Genomic DNA, 12,863 nt, shown 5'->3' on the forward strand with positions numbered 1-12,863 from the left:
GCAAAGGCAAAAAGTCAGGGGGCAACCATGCCAAGGAGGCATTTCCTTACAGTGGTTTTTGTCTTTTACATGCTAGGGAGTAGGATTTTCTGGTCCTGAATATTAGATAATTATATTAGTTTGTTATATGATTAAAAAAATATATATTCAAGTATTACAATAAGAAAAAATAAGATGCATGGTAAATACAATTTTGATGAGTATACATTTTTGCCTAGGATTGCCAGCCTACATATTACATTTGTGGGATTATATATTTAGAACCTTGATTTGGAGGTCGTTTTTTTTCTCCTGTTGGTGTATGTCCCTGTCCCACTCCAATAACATTCTCCTACCGGAAACCCTTTTTGTAGGGCTTTCTTGATCGGTGCAGAAGCGCTCGGGTCAATCGGTCAGCTATATGGGAACCAACCAAGCCGGAGGTTGATGCCAAAGACGACAGTCTTGGCTATCTTCGGTGCTGGGCCGGGAGGCAGGGCATCCAAATGTGATATTCGGATCAGACCATGGCCCTAAGGCAGTAGTGATCCGATGACCTCTTGGTGGGGCTTTTTCAAAGTCTTTGTTTGGGGAGTGGGGGTTATTCTACTCACAGGTTGCGCCAAAGTCATTGGTTGACTTTCAATGTTGGATTATCCACCTGAGTTCTCGATGGAGAAGGACTCCTCTTGGTGTGGCTCCTCCTGTGTGTGCTCATCCCCGAAGATATCAGGTGTATTGCCTGGAGTTTTGGACACCATTTCCAACCATTGAGCTCTTCTATTCGTGGGACATAAGCTCACTTTCAGGTGTTTTTTTGATTCCATTCTCCTTAGCTACTCCATCTCTCTCCAGTCAGAACAGTAACTGTGGAAGTGAGACATGCTTCTGCACACATCTAACAGCTGGCTAGAGATCCCTGCCCAAGCTTTGATGTGCTGTCCTTTTTCTTTTTCCACGATCCGGAGTGTCTCATGGCTGGTGACTCCTATTTGCCCCTGACTGCCTACATCATCCTCTAAAAGGAAGCAGTTTGTCTTCATTTTTTGCAGTAGTTATCATGAGGAGGACGGTTTCGCCTAGGTTATTGGCAGGCCAACCATGTACAGATTAAAGTGAGTTTAAGATTCGAAAAATCACCTGTTTATTATCCAGAGGGTCTGTTGTTAAGTTGGTGCCTTTGACATTGCATTTGTTCTGAGAGTACATGTCCTAAATGATTTCATATCCTTTCTCTCCTATGCTGTTTGAAGGACTTTCAGCAAAAACTCTGGATGTCAACAAAGAAAGATCTATAAATCTACTTCTAACTTTGCAGGTTCTGCCAGTGTAACGTTCTACTATTTATGTATGATATACAGGCAATCTATTCTTCTTTTTGAAGACGTTTATTTGACTCCTTTCCCTGGGGAATGCCTGTATTCCTTCATTTTGAACATTGCATAAGAAGAAGAAGACTATTGTGCTCCCCATACAGATGCCACCATAGAATAGCCTTGTGATGTATGTAGGGTGTAAAGGTGATTTCTTGTTCTGTGTTTCAATAAATCTCTTGCTCCCAGAGGAATGTCTCTATTCTTTCATTCACAGAAAAGCTGGCCTTATCATGCTCCGAACTCATATTCTGCAATAGTAATTAGGGCTAGGTTCATATAGTGGTATTCTGCGGCCTTTGACGCTTGCATGAGGGAAGAGGCTACTTTGTAAAATCTGATTAGTTTTACTAACACTTTCCCACAAAATTCAAAAATATGTTTCCTTTCCAAGCAGACTTGTCCTCACATTAGTGGCGTAGCTTCTCTATTCCTCCTGACACCACGCACCATTCGTTCTCACCACTTTCAGCAAGAAACTGAAAACAATTTTCATTTGTCACTGCAGTACATCCACAGATTAATTTGTCTGTGCCATGAACCCCTTGGTGTTTACAATACACTCTGCCAAAAACCCTAAATCAAATAATATTAAAAAATAATATTAAAAAGCAATGTTTAGGCTTGGATAAGATGTTTAAAGATTGACTCAATGTAAGATTTGTATAGCCAGCTAAGCTAATGACCTCAAAGTTACTCGCTTTCAGATTACTTGTTCCAAATCACGGACAGGAAAGGGCAGTGAGGCCATGCAAATGGCAAATTGTGCACTATAAAAATGGCAACAACGTCATTACTACACGTATAAATGAGGGAAGATGCCCAGGTATTAAAAGAAGTTGCTATAACATAAGTATTTGTTTATCATAACTGTCTCCCCTTGGGCCTCTCAGCCTGTTGAATGATAACGTTCAAGGAGAAGCAACCGTTGAGAGATGAAAGGCTGAGTGGACAAGGTGGAATTAACAGTTTTGTCATGCTAGTCCACCAAGCTACTAGACCCAGCTTCTATGCTAAAGAAATATAATGTCCACTCAAAAGAAAAATCTGTAATTACATGTGAAACCTTTTAAAAACATCCTTTCAATACTGAAATTCTCTCAAAATATTTGTGTGAGCTTCAGTTGTTCTAAAAGGCACCCAAGGGCTACATTGCTGGGGCCGAGAATTTTAACAACTCAAAACAACATCCCCGGGATGCCCTGCTAATGCAAAGCTGGGGTGTCCAACTTGAAAAGTTAACCTATGCAAAAAGTGCTTTCTCAATTCAAAAATATTTCCAGGCTCAGATTGCTTTCAGAGTTCCTAGCCGGACTCCCCAAACCCCCCCCCCCGAATCCCTTTCAAGGATATGGGGGCTTTTTAACTTTGCTTACTACCTTGGAACTAGGGCATGTACTTTCGCCCCACCAGTTTCCAAGTTCACCAGCCACCACTGATAGCAACCACTGACAGACTGGAGAATGATGCTAGAAATTATCAAAGCAAACTCAAATGTGCCACAGAAGGCTTGTACCAAAAGTGTAGCTTCAATGAAGCATTTCACAACTTTAAGCCAACATGCTGATTTACCTGGTCTATGGTTTTTCTAGAAGTGATTCTAGGAAGAATATCATCAAGGTGTTTGTGTACAAACTCCACTGGGTCCAATTTCATCTTGAGAAGCAAAGCTGGCCAGAGGCCAGATTGGGCAACTACTGCAAGGAAAAAGAAGAGGAAAGAGTGAGTTACCTACAAAACCTGGGAAAACAATCAGTAGTTATGCATAACATGGACTGCAAAACCATGGGTGAATTCTGAAGAATGACACATTCATACATACCTAACAGAGTTGCCCTGGACACAACCTTCATGAACCTTCTTTTACCAGTGGGTGAGACTACGTCCCTAACAGACACTGCAGCCAGAGATTCCAAACATTCAGTGTCTTGCTATGATCGTGTATTCCAAATGTACAGATAGAGAGTCCGCTCTCATAAGCCCAAAGCCCATAACCATGAACCAACTCCACATTCACATGTCCCACCAAGCAAGGGAAGAGAAACACACCGTCAAAGGGGACAATATTTACCCAGGCAGCAGAAAACACCCTTAGTCAAGTCTGCATACACAACAAAACTTTACTCACCTGTGGTAATGTTCTTTCTGGTGGACACATTTATCTACATGCCGATTCCTCACCTGCAGAATAGTCAGACTGGATTCAGAAACCCCAAAGTTCTTAAGTCACTAGTAGGGGATGAACATTAAGTAGTGCAGTACCAAACTTGAACTTGGAACTCAATAACTTTCCCTAAAACAGATCTATGAAACAGGGAGGTGGATGAGAATGGTGTGAAATTCACAGGTAGCTAGAGTATTTACAGAAAGATTATTACCGCAGGTAAGTAATATTTTCTTCTGATGGGGTAATTCTACAGGTAGACTCTCTCATCTGTAGAATAGATTCCAAAGCATTATCCTTCCCTAGGGGAGGGCTGAAGGATGGTTATGTGAGGAAAATATTCAGAACTGATCTGGCGAAGCGGCCATCCCTATGTACTTCGGAAATCGGCTAGTTATGCTTAGTAAACGTGTAGTTATGCCAAAGAAGCCGCTATGTAGATCTCTGCAATAAGAGGTTGAATGTTTGGCCCGCGTGGAATGAGCCTGATTCCTCCTGTGTAGTCCTTCTTGCCCAAAACCTAGCAAGTATTGATGTAGAGGATGATCCATTTGGACAGCATCTGCTTCTGGACGCTTTGCCTTTCTTGGAACTGCCTTACCCAAAGAGCTGGTCATGCAGTCGTATATCCTTGGTACAATCAAGGCAGAAACTAACCACACACTGAGGATTCAAACCATTCCTCCTAATTTGTGGGTATAAAAGATCAGTAGTGTGAAGGACTTACCCATGTAAAAGGACTCACTACCTTAGGAACAAAAGCAGCCCTGGTTTGCAACACCAGTTTGCCAGAGAAAAATGAGGTGAATGCCAGACAGAACTCAAGGCCTGTAATTTATTGACCCATTTTGCCAAGGAGACTGCCAACAAAAACACTATTTTAAAGGTTAACATCTGCAACTGGCAACTGTGAAGAGGTTAAATGGAGACTCTACCAAAACATGAAAAGGAGATTAAGGTCACACAAGGATACAAGAAAGGGAGCTGGCAGATGCAAATTCGTCAACCCCTTCAGAAACAACTTACCACAGTGGGAGATCTGAACATGAAAGGCAGATCTGTGGGATAGAGGAATGCTAAAAACGCAGTCAAATACCCCTTAAAGCCAAAAGCAACCCCTTCTGGGCTCAGCAGAGTGCTAACTTTAGGATCTGTGACAAACAAGCCTCAAGAGGATCTATGCCGCAGTCTGCATACCATGAAACAAAGCTGCAACTAGCTGACAGGATTATGTAATCCACCTTTGGTAGCAGCTGAAAGGAGCTTAAATGCCCCCATTCTATCTCCAGGCATCAAGGTGGAGCCCATGGAGATTGGGGTACAGCACCTTCTCACCAGACTGAGGGAGAAGGTCTGCCTGAATGGCAGCTTAAGCTAGGGACACAAAGACACGCTGTAAGGAAATGGCTTCCTGTTGCAGTTACCCCACACTTTTTGCCTGATTCTGATGCTGACTTGACTGAGACGTGTCCTGGGACCCTGCTAACCAGGCCCCTGCACCAGTGTTCTTTCACTTAAAATGTAGCATTGTTTCAACAATTGGCATACCCCTGGAACACCGATAAGTCCCTTGTAAAAGGTACTAGTGGTATCAAGGGCCCTGTGACCAGGGAAGGTCCCTAAGGGCTGCAGCATATGTTGTGCCAGACCCCTCACCTAACACACGCACACTGCCATTGTAGATTGTGTGTGTTGGTGGGGAGAAAAAGGCAAAGTCGACACGGCATCCCCCTCAGGATGCCATGCACACAAAATACTGCCTGTGGCATAGGTAAGTCACCCCTCTAGCAGGTCTTACAGCCCTAAGGCAGGGTGCACTATACCACAGGTGAGGGCATAGCTGCATGAGCAATATGCCCCTACAGTGTCTAAGTCTATTCTTAGACATTGTAAGTACAGTTGTGGCCATATTAAGTATATGGTCTGGGAGTTTGACAAAAACGAACTCCACAGCTCCATAATGGCTACACTGAATACTGGGAAGTTTGGTATCAAACTTCTCAGAATAATAAACCCACACTGATGCCAGTGTTAGATTTATTAAAAAAATGCACAGAGGGCATCTCAGAGATGCCCCCTGTATTTTACCCAATTGTTCAGTGCAGGACTGACTGGTCTGTGCCAGCCTGCTGCTGAGAGACGAGTTTCTGACCCCATGTGGTGAGGGTCTTTGTGCTCTCTGAGGACAGAAACAAAAGCCTGCTCTGGGTGGAGATGCTTCACACCTTCCCCCTGCAGGAACTGTAACACCTAGCAGTGAGCCTCAAAGGCTCAGGCTTCGTGTTACAATGCGCCAGGGCACTCCAGCTAGTGGAGACGCCCGCCCCCCTGGACACAGCCCCCACTTTTGGTGGCAAGTCCAGGGGAGATAATGATAAAAACAAGGAGGAGTCACCCACCAGTCAGGACAGCCCCGAAGGTGTCCTGAGCTGAGGTGACCCCTGCCTTTAGAAATCCTCCATCTTGATTTTGGAGGATTCCCCCAATAGGAATAGGGATGTGCCCCCCTTCCCTCAGGAAGGAGGCACAAAGAGGGTGTAGACACCCTCAAGGATAGTAGCCATTGGCTACTGCCCTCCCAGACCTAAACACACCCCTAAATTCAGTATTTAGGGGCTCCCCAGAAACTAGGAAACTAGATTCCTGCAACCGGAAGAAGGACTGCTGACCTGAAGCCCTGCAGAGAAGACGGAGACACCAACTGCTTTGGCCCCAGCCCTACCGGCCTGTCTCCCCACTTCAAGAAAAACTGCAACAGCGACGCATGCCCCAGGGTCCAGCGACCTCTGAAGCCTCAGAGGACTACCCTGCATCTAAAAGGACCAACAAACTCACGAGGACAGCGGCCCTGTTCCACAAAATTGCAACATTGCAACAAAGAAGCAACTTTTAAAGACCACACGTTTCCTGCCGGTTTCCACTTTGCACTAGACACCCACGGCTCGACCTGCGGAAAACGAACTCTACAGGGAGGACTCCCCGGCGACTGCGAGCACGTGAGTAGCCAGAGTTGACCCCCCCCCTGGTCCCCACAGCGACGCCTGCAGAGGGAATCCAGAGGCTCCCCCTGACCGCGACTGCCTGTTTCAAGGAACCCGACGCCTGGAAAACAAACTGCACCCGTAGCCCCCAGGACCTGAAGGAACCAGACTCCAGTGCAGGAGCGAACTCCAGGCGAACCTCTTCCTAGCGCAGGTGGTGGTGACCCAGAGGAGCCCCCCCCCTGTGCCTGCTTAGCTGAAGAGACCCCCGGGTTTCCCCATTGAAACCTATTGAAAACCCGACGCCTGTTTGCACTCTGCACCCAGCCGCCCACGTGCCGCTGAGGGTGTACTTTCGGAGCCTGCTTGTGTCCCCCCCGGTGCCCTACAAAACCCCCCTGGTCTGCCTTCCGAAGACGCGGGTACTTACCTGCTGGCAGACTGGAACCGGGGCACCCCCGTCTCCATTGAAGCCTATGCGTTTTGGGCACCACTTTGAACTCTGCACCTGACCGGCCCTGAGCTGCTGGTGTGGTAACTTTGGGGTTGCTCTGAACCCCCAACGGTGGGCTACCTTGGACCCAAACTTGAACCCGGGGTGGTTTACTTACCTGCAAGAACTAACAATTAATTACCTCCCCTAGGAACTGTGAAAATTGCACTGTGTCTAGTTTTAAAATAGCTATATGTGGTTTATTTGAAAAGTATATAAGCTATTGTGATTATTCAAAGTTCCTAAAGTACTTACCTGCAATATTTTTCATTTGAGATATTACATGTAAAATTTGAACCTGTGGTTCTTAAAATAAAGTAAGAAAATATATTTTTCTATACAAAAACATATTGGCCTGGAATTGTCTCTGAGTGTGTGTTCCTCATTTATTGCCTGTGTGTATGTACAACAAATGCTTAACACTACTCCTTTGATAAGCCTACTGCTCGACCACACTACCACAAAATAGAGTATTAGTATTATCTCTTTTTGCCACTATCTTACCTCTAAGGGGAACCCTTGGACTCTGTGCATACTATTCCTTACTTTGAAATAGTGCATACAGAGCCAACTTCCTACATTGCTTCTTTGTTGCAAAGATGTAGCTCTTTTTGAGGGCAGTCCTCTGAGGCTTCAGAGGTGGCTGGTCCCTGTGGGATGCGTCGCTGGTTGCAGGTTTCCGACTCTGGAGACAGGCCGGTAGGGCTGGGGAAAAAGCCGTTGTTATCGTCCGTCGTCCCTGCAGGCTTGTAGGTCAGCAGTCCTTCTTTGTAGTTAAGGTTGCAGGAATCCGATTTCCCGGGTTCTGGGGTGCCCCTATATACTAGATTTAGGGGTGTGTGTTTAGGTCTGGGAGGGCAGTAGCCAATGGCTACTGTCCTGGAGGGTGGTTACACCGTCTTTGTGCCTCCTCCCTGTGGGGAGGGGGGCACGTCCCTAATCCTATTGGGGGAATCCTCCAAAAACTAAGATGGAGAATTTCTAAAGGCAGGGGTCACCTCAGCTCAGGGAACCTTAGGGGTTGTCCTGACTGATGGGTGACTCCTCATTGTTTTTCTCATTATCTCCTTCAGCCTTGCCACCAAAAGTGGGGGCAGTGGCCAGAGGGGCGGGCATCTCCAGTAGCTGGGACGCCCTGGGGCGCTGTAACAAAGGGGGTGAGTCTTTGAGGCTCACCGCCAGGTGTAAGGAAATGCCTCCTTGGCATGGTTACCCCCTGACTTTTTCCCTTTGCTGATGCTATGTTTTGAATTGAAAGTGTGCTGAGGCCTGCTAACCAGGCCCCAGCACCAGTGTTCTTTCCCTAACCTGTACTTTTGTATCCACAATTGGCACACCCTGGCATCCAGATAAGTCCCTTGTAAATGGTACCCCTGGTACCAAGGGCCCTGATGCCAGGGAAGGTCTCTACGGGCTGCAGCATGTCTTATGCCACTCTGGAGACCCCTCACTCAGCACAGACCCACTGCTTGCCAGCTTGTGTGTGCTGGTGAGAACAAAACGAGTAAGTCGACATGGCACTCCCCTCAGGGTGCCATGCCAGCCTCTCACTGCCTATGCAAGTATAGATAAGTCACCCCTCTAGCAGGCCTTACAGCCCTAAGGCAGGGTGCACTATACCATAGGTGAGGGCACCAGTGCATGAGCACTGTGCCCCTACAGTGTCTAAGCAAAACCTTAGACATTGTAAGTGCAGGGTAGCCATAAGAGTATATGGTCTGGGGGTCTGTTTTACACGAACTCCACAGCACCATAATGGCTACACTGAAAACTGGGAAGTTTGGTATCAAACTTCTCAGCACAATAAATGCACACTGATGCCAGTGTACATTTTATTGTAAAATACACCCCAGAGGGCACCTTAGAGGTGCCCCCTGAAACCTTAACCGACTATCTGTGTAGGCTGACTGGTTCCAGCAGCCTGCCACAACCGAGACATGTTGCTGGCCCCATGGGGAGAGTGCCTTTGTCACTCTGAGGCCAGTAACAAAGCCTGCACTGGGTGGAGATGCTAACACCTCCCCCAGGCAGGAGCTGTAACACCTGTTGGTGAGCCTCAAAGGCTCACCCCCTTTGTTCCAGCAACACAGGGCACTCCAGCTAGTGGAGTTGCCGCCCCCTCCGGCCACGGCCCCACTTTTGGCAGCAAGGCCGGGGGAAATAATGAGAATAACAAGGAGGAGTCACTGGCCAGTCAGGACAGCCCCTAAGGTGTCCTGAGCTGAAGTGACTAACTTTTAGAAATCCTCCATCTTGCAGATGGAGGATTCCCCCAATAGGGATAGGATTGTGACCCCCTCCCTTTGGGAGGAGGCACAAAGAGGGTGTACCCACCCTCAGGGCTAGTAGCCATTGGCTACTAACCCCCCAGACCTAAACACACCCTTAAATTTAGTATTTAAGGGCTTCCCTGAACCTAAAGATTTAGATTCCTGAAACTACAAGACTGCTGAGCTGAAAAACCCCTGCAGAAGAAGAACAGAAGACACCAACTGCTTTGGCCCCAGTCTTACCGGCCTGTCTCCTGCCTTCCAAAGAAACCTGCTCCAGCGACGCTTTCCAAAGGACCAGCGGCCTCTGAATCCTCAGAGGACTGCCCTGCTTCAAGAAAGACAAGAAACTCCCGAGGACAGCGGCACTGCTTCAAAATAACTGCAACTTTGTTACAGAGGAGCAGATTTAAAGACCCCTGCAAATCCCCGCAAGAAGCATGAGACTTGCAACACTGCACCCGGCGACCCCGACTCGACTGGTGGCGATCCAACACCTCAGGGAGGACCCTCCAGCGATTCAGAGACCGTGAGTAACCAAAGTTGTCCCCCCCTGAGCCCCCACAGCGACGCCTGCAGAGGGAATCCCGAGGCTCCCCCTGACCGCGACTGCCTGAACCTAAAGTCCCGACGGCTGGAAAAGACCCTGCACCCGCAGCCCCCAGCACCTGAAGGAACGGAACTTCTGTGCAGGAGTGACCCCCAGGAGGCCCTCTCCCTTGCCCAGGTGGTGGCTACCCCGAGGAGCCCCCCCCTTGCCTGCCTGCACCGCTGAAGAGACCCCTTGGTCTCCCATTGAAACCTACAGAGAACCCGACGCTTGTTTGCACACTGCACCCGGCCGCCCCCGCGCTGCTGAGGGTGTACTTTCTGTGTGGACTTGTGTCCCCCCCCGGTGCCCTACAAAACGCCCCTGGTCTGCCCTCCGAAGACGCGGGTACTTACCTGCTGGCAGACTGGAACCGGGGCACCCCCTTCTCTCCATTGAAGCCTATGTGTTTTGGGCACCTCTTTGACCTCTGCACCTGACCGGCCCTGAGCTGCTGGTGTGGTAACTTTGGGGTTGCTCTGAACCCCCAACGGTGGGCTACCTTGGACCCAAAACTGAGACCTGTAAGTGATTTACTTACCTGCTAAAAATACCAATACTTTACCTCCCCCAGGAACTGTGAAAATTGCACTGTGTCCACTTTTAAAACAGCTATTTGTGTTTTATGTGAAAAGTATATATGCTACTGTAATTATTCAAAGTTCCTAAAGTACTTACCTGCAATACCTTTCAAATGAGATATTACATGTAGAATTTGAACCTGTGGTTCTTAAAATAAACTAAGAAAATATATTTTTCTATAACAAAAACCTATTGGCCTGGAATTGTCTCTGAGTGTGTGTTCCTCATTTATTGCCTGTGTGTGTTGGTTCTCCACCAGTCGAGTCGGGGTCGCCGGGTGCAGTGTTGCAAGTCTCACGCTTCTTGCGGGGAGTTGCAGGGGTCTTTAAATCTGCTCCTTTGAAACAAAGTTGCAGTTCTTTTGGAGCAGTGCCGCTGTCCTCGGGAGTTTCTTGGTCTCTTGGAAGCAGGGCAGTCCTCTGAGGATTCAGAGGTCGCTGGTCCTGGAGAAAGCGTCGCTGGAGCAGGGTTCTTTAGAAGGCAGGAGACAGGCCGGTAGGACTGGGGCCAAAGCAGTTGGTGTCTTCTTTCTTCTTCTGCAGGGGTTTTCAGCTCAGCAGTCTTCTTCTTCGGTAAGTTGCAGGAATCTAAATTCTTAGGTTCAGGGAAGCCCTTAAATACTAAATTTAAGGGCGTGTTTAGGTCTGGGGGGTTAGTAGCCAATGGCTACTAGCCCTGAGGGTGGGTACACCCTCTTTGTGCCTCCTCCCAAGGGGAGAGGGTCACATTCCTATCCCTATTGGGGGAATCCTCCTTCTACAAGATGGAGGATTTCTAAAAGTCAGAGTCACCTCAGCTCAGGACACCTTAGGGGCTGTCCTGACTGGCCAGTGACTCCTCCTTGTTATTCTCATTATTTCTCCTGGAATTGCCGCCAAAAGTGGGGGCTGTGTCCAGGGGGCGGGCATCTCCACTAGCTGGAGTGCCCTGGGGCATTGTAACACGAAGCTTGAGCCTTTGAAGCTCACTGCTAGGTGTTACAGTTCCTGCAAGGGGGGGGGGTGTGAAGCACCTCCACCCAGAGCAGGCTTTGTTTCTGTCCTCAGAGAGCACAAAGGCTCTCACCGCATGAGGTCAGACACTCGTCTCTCAGCAGCAGGCTGGCACAGACCAGTCAGTCCTGCACTGAACAATTGGGTAAAATACAGGGGGCATCTCTAAGATGCTCTCTGTGTGCATTTTTTAATAAATCCAACACTGGTATCAGTGTGGGTTTATTATTCTGAGAAGTTTGATACTAAACTTCCCAGTATTCAGTGTAGCCATTAAGGAGCTGTGGAGTTCGTGTTTGACAGACTCCCAGCCCATATACTCTTATGGCTACCCTGCACTTACAATGTCTAAGGTTTTGCTTAGACACTGTAGGGGCATAGTGCTCATGCACATATGCCCTCACCTATGGTATAGTGCACCCTGCCTTAGGGCTGTAAGGCCTACTAGAGGGGTGACTTATCTATACTGCATAGGCAGTGTGAGGTTGGCATGGCACCCTGAGGGGAGTGCCATGTCGACTTACTCGTTTTGTTCTCATCAGCACACACAAGCTGGCAAGCAGTGGGTCTGTGCTGAGTGAGGGGTCCCCAAGGTGGCATAAGATATGCTGCAGCCCTTAGAGACCTTCCCTGGCATCAGGGCCCTTGGTACCAAGGGTACCAGTTACAAGGGACTTACCTGGATGCCAGGGTGTGCCAATTGTGGAATCAAAAGTACATTTTAGGTGAAAGAACACTGGTGCTGGGGCCTGGTTAGAAGGGTCCCAGCACACTTCTCAGTCAAGTCAGCATCAGTATCAGACAAAAAGTGGGGGGTAACTGCAACAGGGAGCCATTTCTTTACAGTAACCATGCCAAGGAGGCATTTCCTTACATGTGGGTACAGCTGAGGAGTACTTTAGAGAGGAAATTTGTCTTGCCATCCACTAATGGAAATTGAAGCTTTAGTAGCTTAGCAACTTTTTTGACCACTGAGGGAAATTACTTAACTTCTTGCTAGAATGCCCTACTGGAAATGCCATTGTCATTCCCAGGGAGCTGTCCAATCCACTGGCTGTTGACAAGCCTGCCAATTTCCCATCAGAAACACCAAAGACAGATGGAGTGGGGATCAGTAATGGACATCTGTCCCTCAATGTCCCTACATAGCTTGAATCCTGAAAGCTTTAGCGCAAACATCTGTACTGCACTGGAGAATTTCCTCTGAAGAAAACTCACAGCTCTCAGGAGACAGCAAGTTCTGGATCCCTGCCAAAAGTGCGGAGAAAAAGGAACTGACATTGTTGCCTGGGGTGAGAACTATACGGCTTTGTTTTTGTCTTCCGACTTTAGTCTACCGTCGACACACCTTACAGGCGACTTGAGAGCTTTGCGGTTTCCTGATCCAGTTTGACGCCTGGTATTTTTTTTTTTTCATGTGAGGAATCTGCAGATAGGAGT

At 47.9% G+C, this 12,863-nt stretch overlaps 1 protein-coding gene across 2 annotated transcripts in view; it reads right to left on the reverse strand.

Annotated features, from left to right (window-relative positions):
* Positions 1-12,863, reverse strand: part of GCN1 (GCN1 activator of EIF2AK4) — a 1,158,386-nt gene that overhangs the window by 810,903 nt on the left and 334,620 nt on the right. For both annotated transcript variants that reach the window (XM_069215038.1, XM_069215039.1), the window contains exon 20: positions 2,925-3,049. In XM_069215038.1, the coding sequence (XP_069071139.1) occupies positions 2,925-3,049 (125 nt within the window). The remainder of the gene's footprint in view (positions 1-2,924; positions 3,050-12,863) is intronic.

This window comes from Pleurodeles waltl, chromosome 11 (assembly GCF_031143425.1).
Source record: "Pleurodeles waltl isolate 20211129_DDA chromosome 11, aPleWal1.hap1.20221129, whole genome shotgun sequence".
NCBI lineage: Eukaryota > Metazoa > Chordata > Amphibia > Caudata > Salamandridae > Pleurodeles > Pleurodeles waltl.